This window comes from Halichoerus grypus, chromosome 7, assembly GCF_964656455.1.
Source record: "Halichoerus grypus chromosome 7, mHalGry1.hap1.1, whole genome shotgun sequence".
In the NCBI taxonomy this organism is placed as follows: Eukaryota; Metazoa; Chordata; class Mammalia; order Carnivora; family Phocidae; genus Halichoerus; species Halichoerus grypus.
The window spans coordinates 41,411,856-41,421,400 of NC_135718.1; the positions used below are offsets into that span (position 1 = coordinate 41,411,856).

At 61.0% G+C, this 9,545-nt stretch overlaps 1 protein-coding gene across 5 annotated transcripts; it reads left to right on the forward strand.

Moving 5' to 3' along the window:
- Positions 1-376: 376 nt before the first annotated feature.
- Positions 377-9,096, forward strand: LOC118527471 (synaptotagmin-15-like). 5 transcript variants are annotated; one of them, XM_036079281.2, is made up of 8 exons: positions 377-433; positions 1,344-1,536; positions 2,032-2,178; positions 3,338-3,656; positions 4,772-4,942; positions 5,552-5,672; positions 6,674-6,853; positions 7,695-9,096. In XM_036079281.2, the coding sequence occupies exons 1-8, from the start codon at positions 427-429 to the stop codon at positions 7,835-7,837; spliced, it is 1,281 nt and encodes a 426-aa protein (XP_035935174.1). In that variant the 5' UTR covers positions 377-426; the 3' UTR covers positions 7,838-9,096. The 5 variants fall into 5 exon arrangements, 4 of the variants coding, with proteins under 4 accessions (XP_035935174.1, XP_035935172.1, XP_077933596.1 ...); XM_036079279.2 differs by having other exon boundaries at positions 2,032-2,174; positions 3,361-3,656; XM_078077470.1 differs by having other exon boundaries at positions 2,032-2,174; positions 3,361-3,656; positions 6,712-6,853.
- Positions 9,097-9,545: the final 449 nt, after the last annotated feature.

Sequence of the window (9,545 nt, forward strand, 5' to 3'; positions counted from 1 at the left end):
TACACCGGCAGGTGGCTTTGCCCAGGCGGCCGGGCGTGAAGGGCCGGGTGCTGAACCCTCCATCAGACGCGGCGGCGAAGGCGTTAGCCCTGGCCTCCCGGACCCGGGGGGCCCTCGCACCCCACCCCGCCCGAGCCGCGGGGAGCCCCGGGCACCCCGTGCGGCCCAGCCCGGAGCCCTGCAGTTTCCGGGCGCTCACCCGCGGCTCCGCTCTGGGGCGGCGAGCAGGGCTGGCCGGGGCGGAGCTGCGGCGTCCGGGGGCTGGCTGCCTGCCCCCCGCCGTCTGCCGCCAGGGCCCGGGCGCAACGGGGGACCGCCCCCGCGCCCGCCTGACGGCCCCCGCCGGGCCTTAAAAGCCTGCCCCGCGGCGGCTGGAGGCGCGGAGACCTGGGCGCCCCAGCCCCGACAGCCGGCCCGAGCAGTCCCATGGCAGGTAAGTGCCCCCCGCCCCACCCTCGCCCCCAGCGTTGCGCCCGGGCCCCTCGGCCCCCAGTGGCCGCCCTCTGCCTCGCCCCGCCTGCCCCGCTGGGGCTCAGTCCGCACCCTGCGTGTGGCTCCTAGCGCGGGGCGGGGTGAAGGGGAGAGTGAGACCCTCTCCTCCCAGACGGTTGCGGGTCAGGAAGGGTGGGGGCCCCGCCTTCTCACCAGTCCCCTCGGTCCAGACCCCAGAGCCCGGGAAGCCCCTTGTCCGCACCTGACCCGAAAGAGGCACCTTCTTCGCCCATCGAGGGCAGGCAGCCGGCGCCTGGGAACGAGCGTGCCAGGGCTCTCAGGGGGCGCTGAACGCGAGTGGATCCGGACAGGCCCCCGCAAATGACGGGGTGCAGGCAGCGAAGGGTCCTTGTGTCTCTGTTTCTCACACGCCCCTTTCCTCATCCACACTCCTGTCGCCTTCAACTGACTCCCCTAAGTGTGTTCATCTTGATAGAGGGTTGAGGAAGGGATTGGGTTTTAGAGAAGGTTACAGAATTCAAACATGAGTCCAGCCTCTCAGCAGGTTCCAAGACCCCAGAGGATAGGGCCAGGAATGCAAACCCGGGCATCATCCCTTCCTGGGCTTTCCTTAAGTACATGATGCCCACACTCAGGCTTACTCTCAGCCTGAACAGGAACCCAGGGAAGATAAAGGTTCTGGTAAGAGCAGATTCAACGTCTACTCAGGAGCACAAGAAAATGGTTCATGGCTGCTTTCCAAAGGAACAGGAAGCTTGCTTCTCTGTCACTCCCGGGGTCCAACCCAGGGGGTGAGGTTGCTGCCCAAATTGGGCCCCCCAGCAGGCCAGTGGTGTGAGGGGGAGTGGCTTTCCCCAGGCATCACAGTCCTGGTGGTCTCTGCCCCCCAGAGCAGGTGGCCCTGGTCATTGGGGGCCTCGCTGGGGGGCTGCTGCCACTCCTGTTGCTCATCTGGGTGAGCTGCTGTCTCTGGAAGAAGCTTCGTGCCATGTTCACCTATGAGGAGCTGCCGGGGAGCACCGCTGCATCCGGCATTCAGGGGGGCAAGCTCTACCCACCACATGCCGGGACCCAGCCAAGCAGGTGAGGCAGGATGTGGGGCCAAGCAAGCTCCTGGCCTTGCTTAGGGCCCTCCCCGTGGAGTTTCCCTTGGAGTAGGGTGCGAAAGGGAGGTCTGTTTATGGAGCGCCTCCTTGTGCTACAAAGAAACCCCAGAATCATCACTACGAGCTATGGGGCAGGCATGATGAGGCTCATTTTCCAGATAAGGAAAGACATATGTGGCAGGTCCAAGGAGCAGGACTAGTAAGTGCCAGAACAGGCATTAGAGTCCAGGCAGAGTGACTCCAGAAGCAGTGCTCCTTCTGCAAGTCTCCGCTGGCTGCAGACAGACAGAGGTGTTGGCTTTGGGGGGGGGGGCGGGGCGGGGGCCCAGAAAATGGTGCTCTTGCCTCCTCCTGGCTCCCACTGGCTTTTCTTCCTGCAGCCTCTGGCACTCAACCCCTATGGGCTGAGCGCACTGAGGCCACATTGTTCTCTTGCCGCCAACATGTGTGTCATTTCCCCCCCTCGGAACAGGCCCCCAGGTGTGCCATTCATGGTGCTCCCTTCCCTCCAAGACCGAGACTGGCTACCCCTACACCGTGGAGAGTGGGCCCAGGCCCCACGGGACCCCCGCCTCGCCCCGGAGCCCCTGCGCCACCCCTCCCGCGGCAGCTTTGGTGAGTGCTCCTGCCAGAGCCCGCCTGGGCTCAGGCTCCCTTCAGGCCAGGGCGGGCCCATTTGCTTTCATGGGCCTGGCTCTGGAAAACAGCCTGGACCAGCAGCCCCCCAGCGAGGCCCCCAGTTACCAGGTCTGCTTGTTCTGGGGGCAGAGACCACCAGGACTGTGATGCCTGGGGAAAGCCCACACCGCTGGCCTCCTGAAGGCAGAATTTGGGCAGCAACCCCACCCCCCAGGTTGGACCCCAGGAGTGAACCAGAAGCAAGGCTGTTGCTGGCAGGGGTGTGCCCGGTCTCAGCAGTAAAGCCATTTCCCTTGGGATCCCAGGGCTCTGGGCAGAGTCTTCTGGTTTCCCTTGGAAAGAGTTGCCCAGGGACCACTCCTTCCAGGTACTTGGGTTTACCGAATGCCTGCTGCGCCCCCAGCCTGTGCCAGATACGGCCTCAGGTGCCGTTGTGGAGTTAGACCTCACCATGCCTCTGTGGGGGAAGAGATCTTCACCTCATTTTATACATTCATAAACAGAGGCTCAGAAAGTTAACAGTGCCCTGCTGAAGGGCACAGAGGCAGTAAGCAACAGATCTGGGATTGGAACCCAGAACACTCAGTGGGTTCTGTTCTAGGTTGATAGGTTGGCTGATCCAGAGGGCAGAATGGTAGGAGCTGGGCGCACAGCTTTCTGCCCACCCCTTTGCTCTGAAGACCTCCCAAGATACCTTCCCAGGAACCACCCAATGATCAGCTAGTCCCAGGCATATACCCTTCTAATTTGAAGAGGAAGGAAAGAGACAGCACTTTATCACTGAGACATCTTCTGGACCCCATGGACAGGAGCCAGGCCAGGTGCTGGGCACTGGGTACCCCCCAAGCAGGCCCTGACCTAGGCGCTGGGGTTAAATGAATACTGAACACTCTGCTGGGGGCCTCAGAGCGGAGCAGACCTGGATATGTCATGCCTTAGTGTTGTCAGGCTTCCTGGAGGAGTTGCCCTAGAGAGAGGGGCTGTGCTCAGTCTGGAGAAGGGCGTGGGGCGGATGCGGTCAGGAGAGGCCAGTGAACGGCTTGCTGGAGGCTCAGTCAGGAAGAGATGGGTTGGGGGCAGGGATGGTGAAGCCCAGAGCTTACTGTCCCCCACGTCCCTGCCTTCCTCTGGCCTGGCAGACTGCCCCACCCCTGTGTTGTAGGAAATACAGGCATGATAGGGACCATCAACCCAGAGCTATACAAGTTCCTGGAGGACAAGAGTGAGACCGACTTCCCCGAGGGCTGCCTGGGGCGGCTGTGGTTCTCCGTGGAATACCAGCAGGAAGCCGAGCGGCTGCTGGTGGGCTTGATCAAGGCGCAGAGGCTGCAAGCCCCCTCGGAGACCTGCAGCCCCCTGGTGAAGCTCCATCTGCTGCCCGACGAGCGGTGCTTCCTCCAGTCCAAGACCAGACGCAAAACCTCCAACCCGCAGTTTGATGAGCACTTCATCTTCCAGGTACGACCTCTGGAGCAGACAGGGTCTGGCTTCCAGGGAAAGAGCAGATATTGTGCAGGTGAGCCCCAGCTTCCTGTGACGGCCAGGGCCCTGCAGCCCCCCGAGGCCCCTAGTGCCACCAGCTCTGCTTTACCTGTCTGCCAGGTCAGGGCCTGCAAGAGCCCGGAGCCCTGATGGTGCGGGTAGGGGCGAGACCGGGGAGGTGAGGGGGTAGAGAGCTGGGCTTCCTCTGTCAGGGAGAGAAAGAGAAAACACATTCTTGGAACACCTACTGGATGCCAGGCTCTGGCCCATGGGGCTCTGGAGAAGCAGTCCAAAGCCCTGGATCACGAGGGGGTTTCTGGCAAGGTGATCCCTGGAGCAGGGGTAGGAGCTGGCCCAGCCTGTCGGAGGCGAGCGCAGGCCCCAGGAGCCATGGGGTTGCAGGTGGTGCCTTGGCTGGCCCGAGGACAGGCAGGCCCAGGGTCTGGAGGTGCACAGTCTGTCAGGGCACTGAGCCAAGCCCACAGGGGCCTGGGAGCCTGAACAAGTGACTGGGGGCCCTTATGGGAAACCAGTCATCAAGAGCTGCCTTGAGGCCTTAGACAAACATTTTCAAGAGCCGGGCAGCCGGCTGACTGGCCAGGTGAGGAGAGACCACTCAGCATCTGGGAAGAGTGTGATTGCTGAGGCGAGAGCCCTAATTCTTGCCTTCTTCTGGGCCCGAGAGCTGGAGCTGAAAAGAGAGCTGGCATGGGGCCCAGCTCCCGGCACTTTTGCTGAGGGTCAAGGCCGTGGGAATTCACAGGTGACCTTGCTCTTCTCAGGACATGAAGAGCCAAGGCAGGTAGCCGTCTGCCCAGCGTGGCTGCACGTCATGCTCACAAACTTACTTCTGTTTACTTATCACTTCCCTGCCCTGTCCCCACCCCAACTTGATCCTAGCCTCTCTGAGCTTTATGGGGGAAGGGGAAGGAGACGAGAAAGAGAAGAAAATCTAGGATGCTTGGGTTTGAGGGCTGCAGGTCCCTGGCTGAGCCACCTCTCACCAAAAGCTCCTGTGTCCAGAACAGCGTGCCACACCCTCCCATCCCGTCTCCACGCCCAACCCCAGCCCAGACCCTCATCTCTCCCAGGTGTCCAGCAAGAGCATCACACAGAGGGTACTCAGGTTCTCCGTGTACCACGTGGACAGGCAGAGGAAGCACCAGCTCCTGGGCCAGGTGTTCTTCCCCCTGAGAAATGAGACTCTGGCAGGTGACTGCCCGCACGTCTTCTGGAGAGACCTGGAGGCCGAGAGCAGGGAGGTAAAGGTCAAGGTCACCCACCACATAACGCTGCGTGTCAGACTGCCGTGGGCAGCCGGTAGTGTGGCCCAGCGCCTGCTGGCCGACGTCAGCCCAAGCAAGTGTGACTCGGGGTCAGGGGCCTGGGCTGCAGCCGCACGGGACCGGGGGCGGGGTGGAGCTGCTCCTGGGCAAGGAAGGGCCGCCTGAGGTTCTTTTGCCCTGGAGACCAGATTACCTGGAGCAACTTGATTCCCATCCAAACCAGACACCTGTGAAAGGTGACACCCCAAATGGACCAGCCAAGGAAAATACCCTCTCTTCTCCTGCGCCCGCCCTGCCCCGAGAGGACCCAGGTAGCTTGGAATAGGCTTTGGAATCCCCTAGACTGGATTTGAACCCTCAGCTCTGACCCTCACTACTATGTGATCTTCAGCAAGGCCCTTCGACTGTCCAGACCTCAGTTTCCCCATCTGTAAAATGCCGGTGGGCTGAAAGGAGAAACCGTGGGTGTGTCACCCCGTCCCAGTGCCTGACTGCTGGGCGGAGGGAGGAAGGCTGTCGGGAAGGTCCCACGGCTCCCCCGGCACCTGCTGAGTGACGAGGGCGCTTTCCCCCCGGCCTCTCCAGCCTCCCTCCGAGTTTGGAGACCTGCAGTTCTGTCTCAGCTACAATGACTGCCTGTGTCGCCTGACCGTGGTCGTGCTGCGAGCCAAGGGCCTCCGGCTCCAGGAGGACCCGAGTTTCGTCAGTAAGTTTTCCTTCCCAGGGCAGGCCCTGTCCTGTGAGCCTGGGGCCCGGGGCTGCAGTCTGACCCTTCCCTCTGGCCCTCCAGTTTCTGCCTGCATGCGGCCCACCACGGAGTGCTCACTATCCCCTGTGATGTGGGAAGCCACTTCCTTATACTGAGCCCAAGACTGAATCCCTTTGGCCTCCACCAAGACCCCTAACACGCCTGAGACCAAGTCTGCCCCTCCCAAGGCAGTGTCTCGGCTCCTTGAACGGTGCTGTCCTTCTGCCTCCACCTCTGTCCTTCCATGAAGGAGGCCGGTTCCTCCAGGGCTAGGCCCCTTGCCCCACCGCCCCCCGGGAGGGCTCCCTGTACACGAGGCAGGACGCTCGGCTGGAAGAAGACGCATCCCAGGCCGGCAGGGAGCGCGGTGCCCTGCTTCCTCTGGCCTCCCGGAACCCAGCAGCTGGAGGAGCGGAGCCGCAACGCCCTGCCCTTATGTGCACCCCCACCCCCACCCCCGCAAGGTGGTAGCTATCTGCCGCCTCTGCGTCTCCACATCCGGGTCACTGGGAGCAAGTTGTCATTCAACCTTCCACTGTGGATCCAAAACCCATGTGAGCCCCACCCCAAAAAAACTTGGCCCTCTGAAGGAGAAGGGGTTTGAGGGGCCCCAGGGAGCCTGAGCACTCAGCAGGCAGGGCCCCTCCCCACCAACGGGAGGGATGGGCGTGTGGTGTGGTGCCAGGCTCTGGGAAACAAGGGCCAGCCGAGCCGTGGATGCACTCAGGAGACACAGAGGAAGGAAAAGGAAGGGAGGGAGCCAAGCGTTTCCTCGGGCAGCGTAAGCCCACACACTAATCAACCCTGTTTCCTCTTGCAATGCCCTCTGGCCGCAGCAGCTGGGAGAAGGGGGGTCCTGGCGCCCAGGGTGGGCGTGTGCCCTCCCAGCCAGACCTCCCACGGGCCAGAGGCTGGACTCTGCCTGCCCCTCCCAGCCCACGGTCCGCACTGCCCCTTAGGTGTGTTTGTCAAAGTGTCTCTGATGAACCACAACAAGGTTGTCAAGTGCAAGAAGACTTCGGCTGTGCTGGGCTCCGCCAACCCCGTGTACAGCGAGACTTTCAGCTTCAGGGCCGACCCCGTGGAGCTGGACACGGCCAGCCTCAGCCTGACAGTGGTGCAGAGCGCCAGAGGGGAGAGTAAGGCCGCCCCCCCACCCCGGGCTGTGGGGGAAACGGGCAAAGGAGGAGCGTTCAGGCAGTATGGACCCACAGAGAGAGGTTTCTGCTCTCTGCCTAGGGAAACTAGAACTCAGAGAGGCTGAGATACTCGCCCAAGGACACAGAGCTTGCTAGCAGGAGAGCCGGGATTCACACCCCGCTTTGTTCCAGTTTGACTCTCCGTGGCCCCATACGGAGAGGTTAAAGGGTGGCTTCTGCTACCCACTCTTGGAGCAAGCCACCAGAGAGTTTGGGTGGCGGCCTGGCTGCCGGCCACCAGCCAAGTGACCTGATGCTGAGGGTCGTTGTGTGCCCTACCTTGCCTCATACCTTCCAGACAAAACTTTAGGGTCCTGGGTGAGGTTCAGGGCGGGTGACAGGACACCCTGTGTCCACTCGCAGCATCTGGGGGAGCAGAGCCATCGGGCTAGCTGGCCTCACGGACCAGAGCTTCCGGCCCTTCTCCACCATGGCACTTGGTGGGAGAAAATTGTTGAATATTCCCTCTGAACATACAGTGGGCTGATGGAAGAGGGCTTCTTTCTGGAGGGGCCCCTTTCTCCCTCAGCTCTTTGACGTGAGGTTGGCTTAAGAGTGGATGACCCCAAAGGGCTGGCTCTCCCCACCTGGGTGCCCTTCTCCCCCTATGTCCAATTGCAGAGCAAAGCCAGGATCCCTTTGGGGGCTGTCAGCTCGAGCTTAAAGAGGGAGGGGGCCGGCTCCGTCCTTTGAGAGGAGGAGTAAGAGAGAGAAAGAGAAGGCCCGAGGTGAGGTGGTTTCTGTGCTCCAGGGAATGATGGTGTTTTTCCCTCCCCCACAGCCAGCCACCAGCTGGGCCGGGTGGTGGTGGGCCCTTACATGTGCACCCGAGGCAGACAGCTGGAGCACTGGAATGAGATGCTCAGCAAGCCCAAGGAGCTGGTGAAGCGCTGGCATGCACTCTGTCCCCCGCCTGAGCCCTGACTCGGCTGGGACCTCCGGTCTGCCTCCGGAGCCTGTCCTCTCCCACGGCAGCCACAGGCCTGGGTGCTCCGGCCAGCACCCCACTGGGCTGCCAGGCCAGCCCGAGCCGGGGCAGCGTGCGTGCTGATGCACAGGAGAGAAGAGGGGACGAGAGAGCCCCAGCCAGGTCAGCAGCGTGGCTCGCCGCCATCTGCCAGCCTCAGAGACCCTCCCGACTCACTCCATCCTCCTCCACCCGTGGGGCTGCCTGGGCTGCGAATCCCAGCCCCTGGTCAGCACAGTCTCCGCTGGACCGGAATCTCAGGCTTTCAGAAGAACGATGCTGTTCAGTGATAGCATAGCTGTGTGTGCTGAACAGAGACCCGGGCTCCACCATCCCAGAAAGCTGACGGCAGCTCGGCGCTGGACCCGCACCACGTCTCAGCTGTGGTTTCCCTAACTTTCACCTGGCAGAGAAAACAAACTGCTCTGGGGGCATCATGGGGGGCCAGAGGTGCCCAAAGCACTGATTTTAGCTGGTCCACAATAAATAGCACAGTCTGAAAGTTGGGTTGGGGTTGGGCGTGTTGGTATGGAACAGCCCCCAGACGCCTGGGCGGCACAGTGTGCCCACAGCTCAGGACAGAAAGCTCTCCGGGATCGAGACCCGCCAGCTTCAGGAGCTGGGAAAGAACACTGGGAGCAGTCCGCCCAGGTACCAAGGGGTGGACAGGTTCTCGGCTCCCGCTCCCTGTGCCAGCTGGGGAGGCCCTCACCTGTGTTGGGTCCCTCCCAGGGCTATGTCACATCCTGCCCATGGCCCATCCTCCCCAGAGCCCAAGCCTCATGCCCCTGGTCTTACTGGTGTTCTCCTGGTTTCTGTGGTCTCCCTGGTTGACAGCGTTCAGCTCTTGGGACTCACTTTGGGCAGGGAATGGTGAGAGCATGCGGCCAAAGCGCAGCCCACGGGGCCGAGAGCTTTTCCTGCAAACCTAGTGATTTCGTTAGGGTGACTGTGTTGTGGCAGGTGTCCGTGTAAAGTTCATTAAGTTGAGAGTTCCCACAAATCACAGTCATCACCTCCCTGCGACATTGTACTCCAGGTAATGAACCTTCATTGTGCTTGTCACTGTTACTTAACAGGCAGTTTGTATTTTCACCCAAATGCTTTTGAACTTGCAGGGTCAATGCGTTGTGACTGTGTACCTGGAACAAACTTCAAACCAGTCTCTTTTCTTATGCAGTGAAGCAACTTCAGCCAAAGAAAGTAGTGATCGTTATACTCGGTCTGTGCCTCTTTGACTTCACTTCCGATCTCTGTCGATGCACAAAGCCAAGCTTTACCTGGCGGTGGTCCATTCAGACAGAATATCTTGTGTTTGCTTTTTCTCACTTATTTCACACACACATTCCAACAAAGCCACGCTCCGGTCGTTTATAAGAGCATCATAGCACACACATCCTCTGTATGTTGGTCTAGCAGGCTACTGAACTGGGACGGTTTCCATGTCACCTGGGGCCCCGAGACAAGAGATGCCAACCACCCCCACATTTCAAGGTGACGTTCATGCCTATCAGTGGCCTTTCCAGGGCCACTTGGAAAGGCTGGTAAGTGTCCCCTTTGCAGGACAGAGTCTGACTCACAGCTGAAAAATCTCAATGGCAAGAGACTGACAGGCTCTCTGCTCCGATGGGGAGGAAGAAGGGGTTGCTGTATTGGGCTGAAATG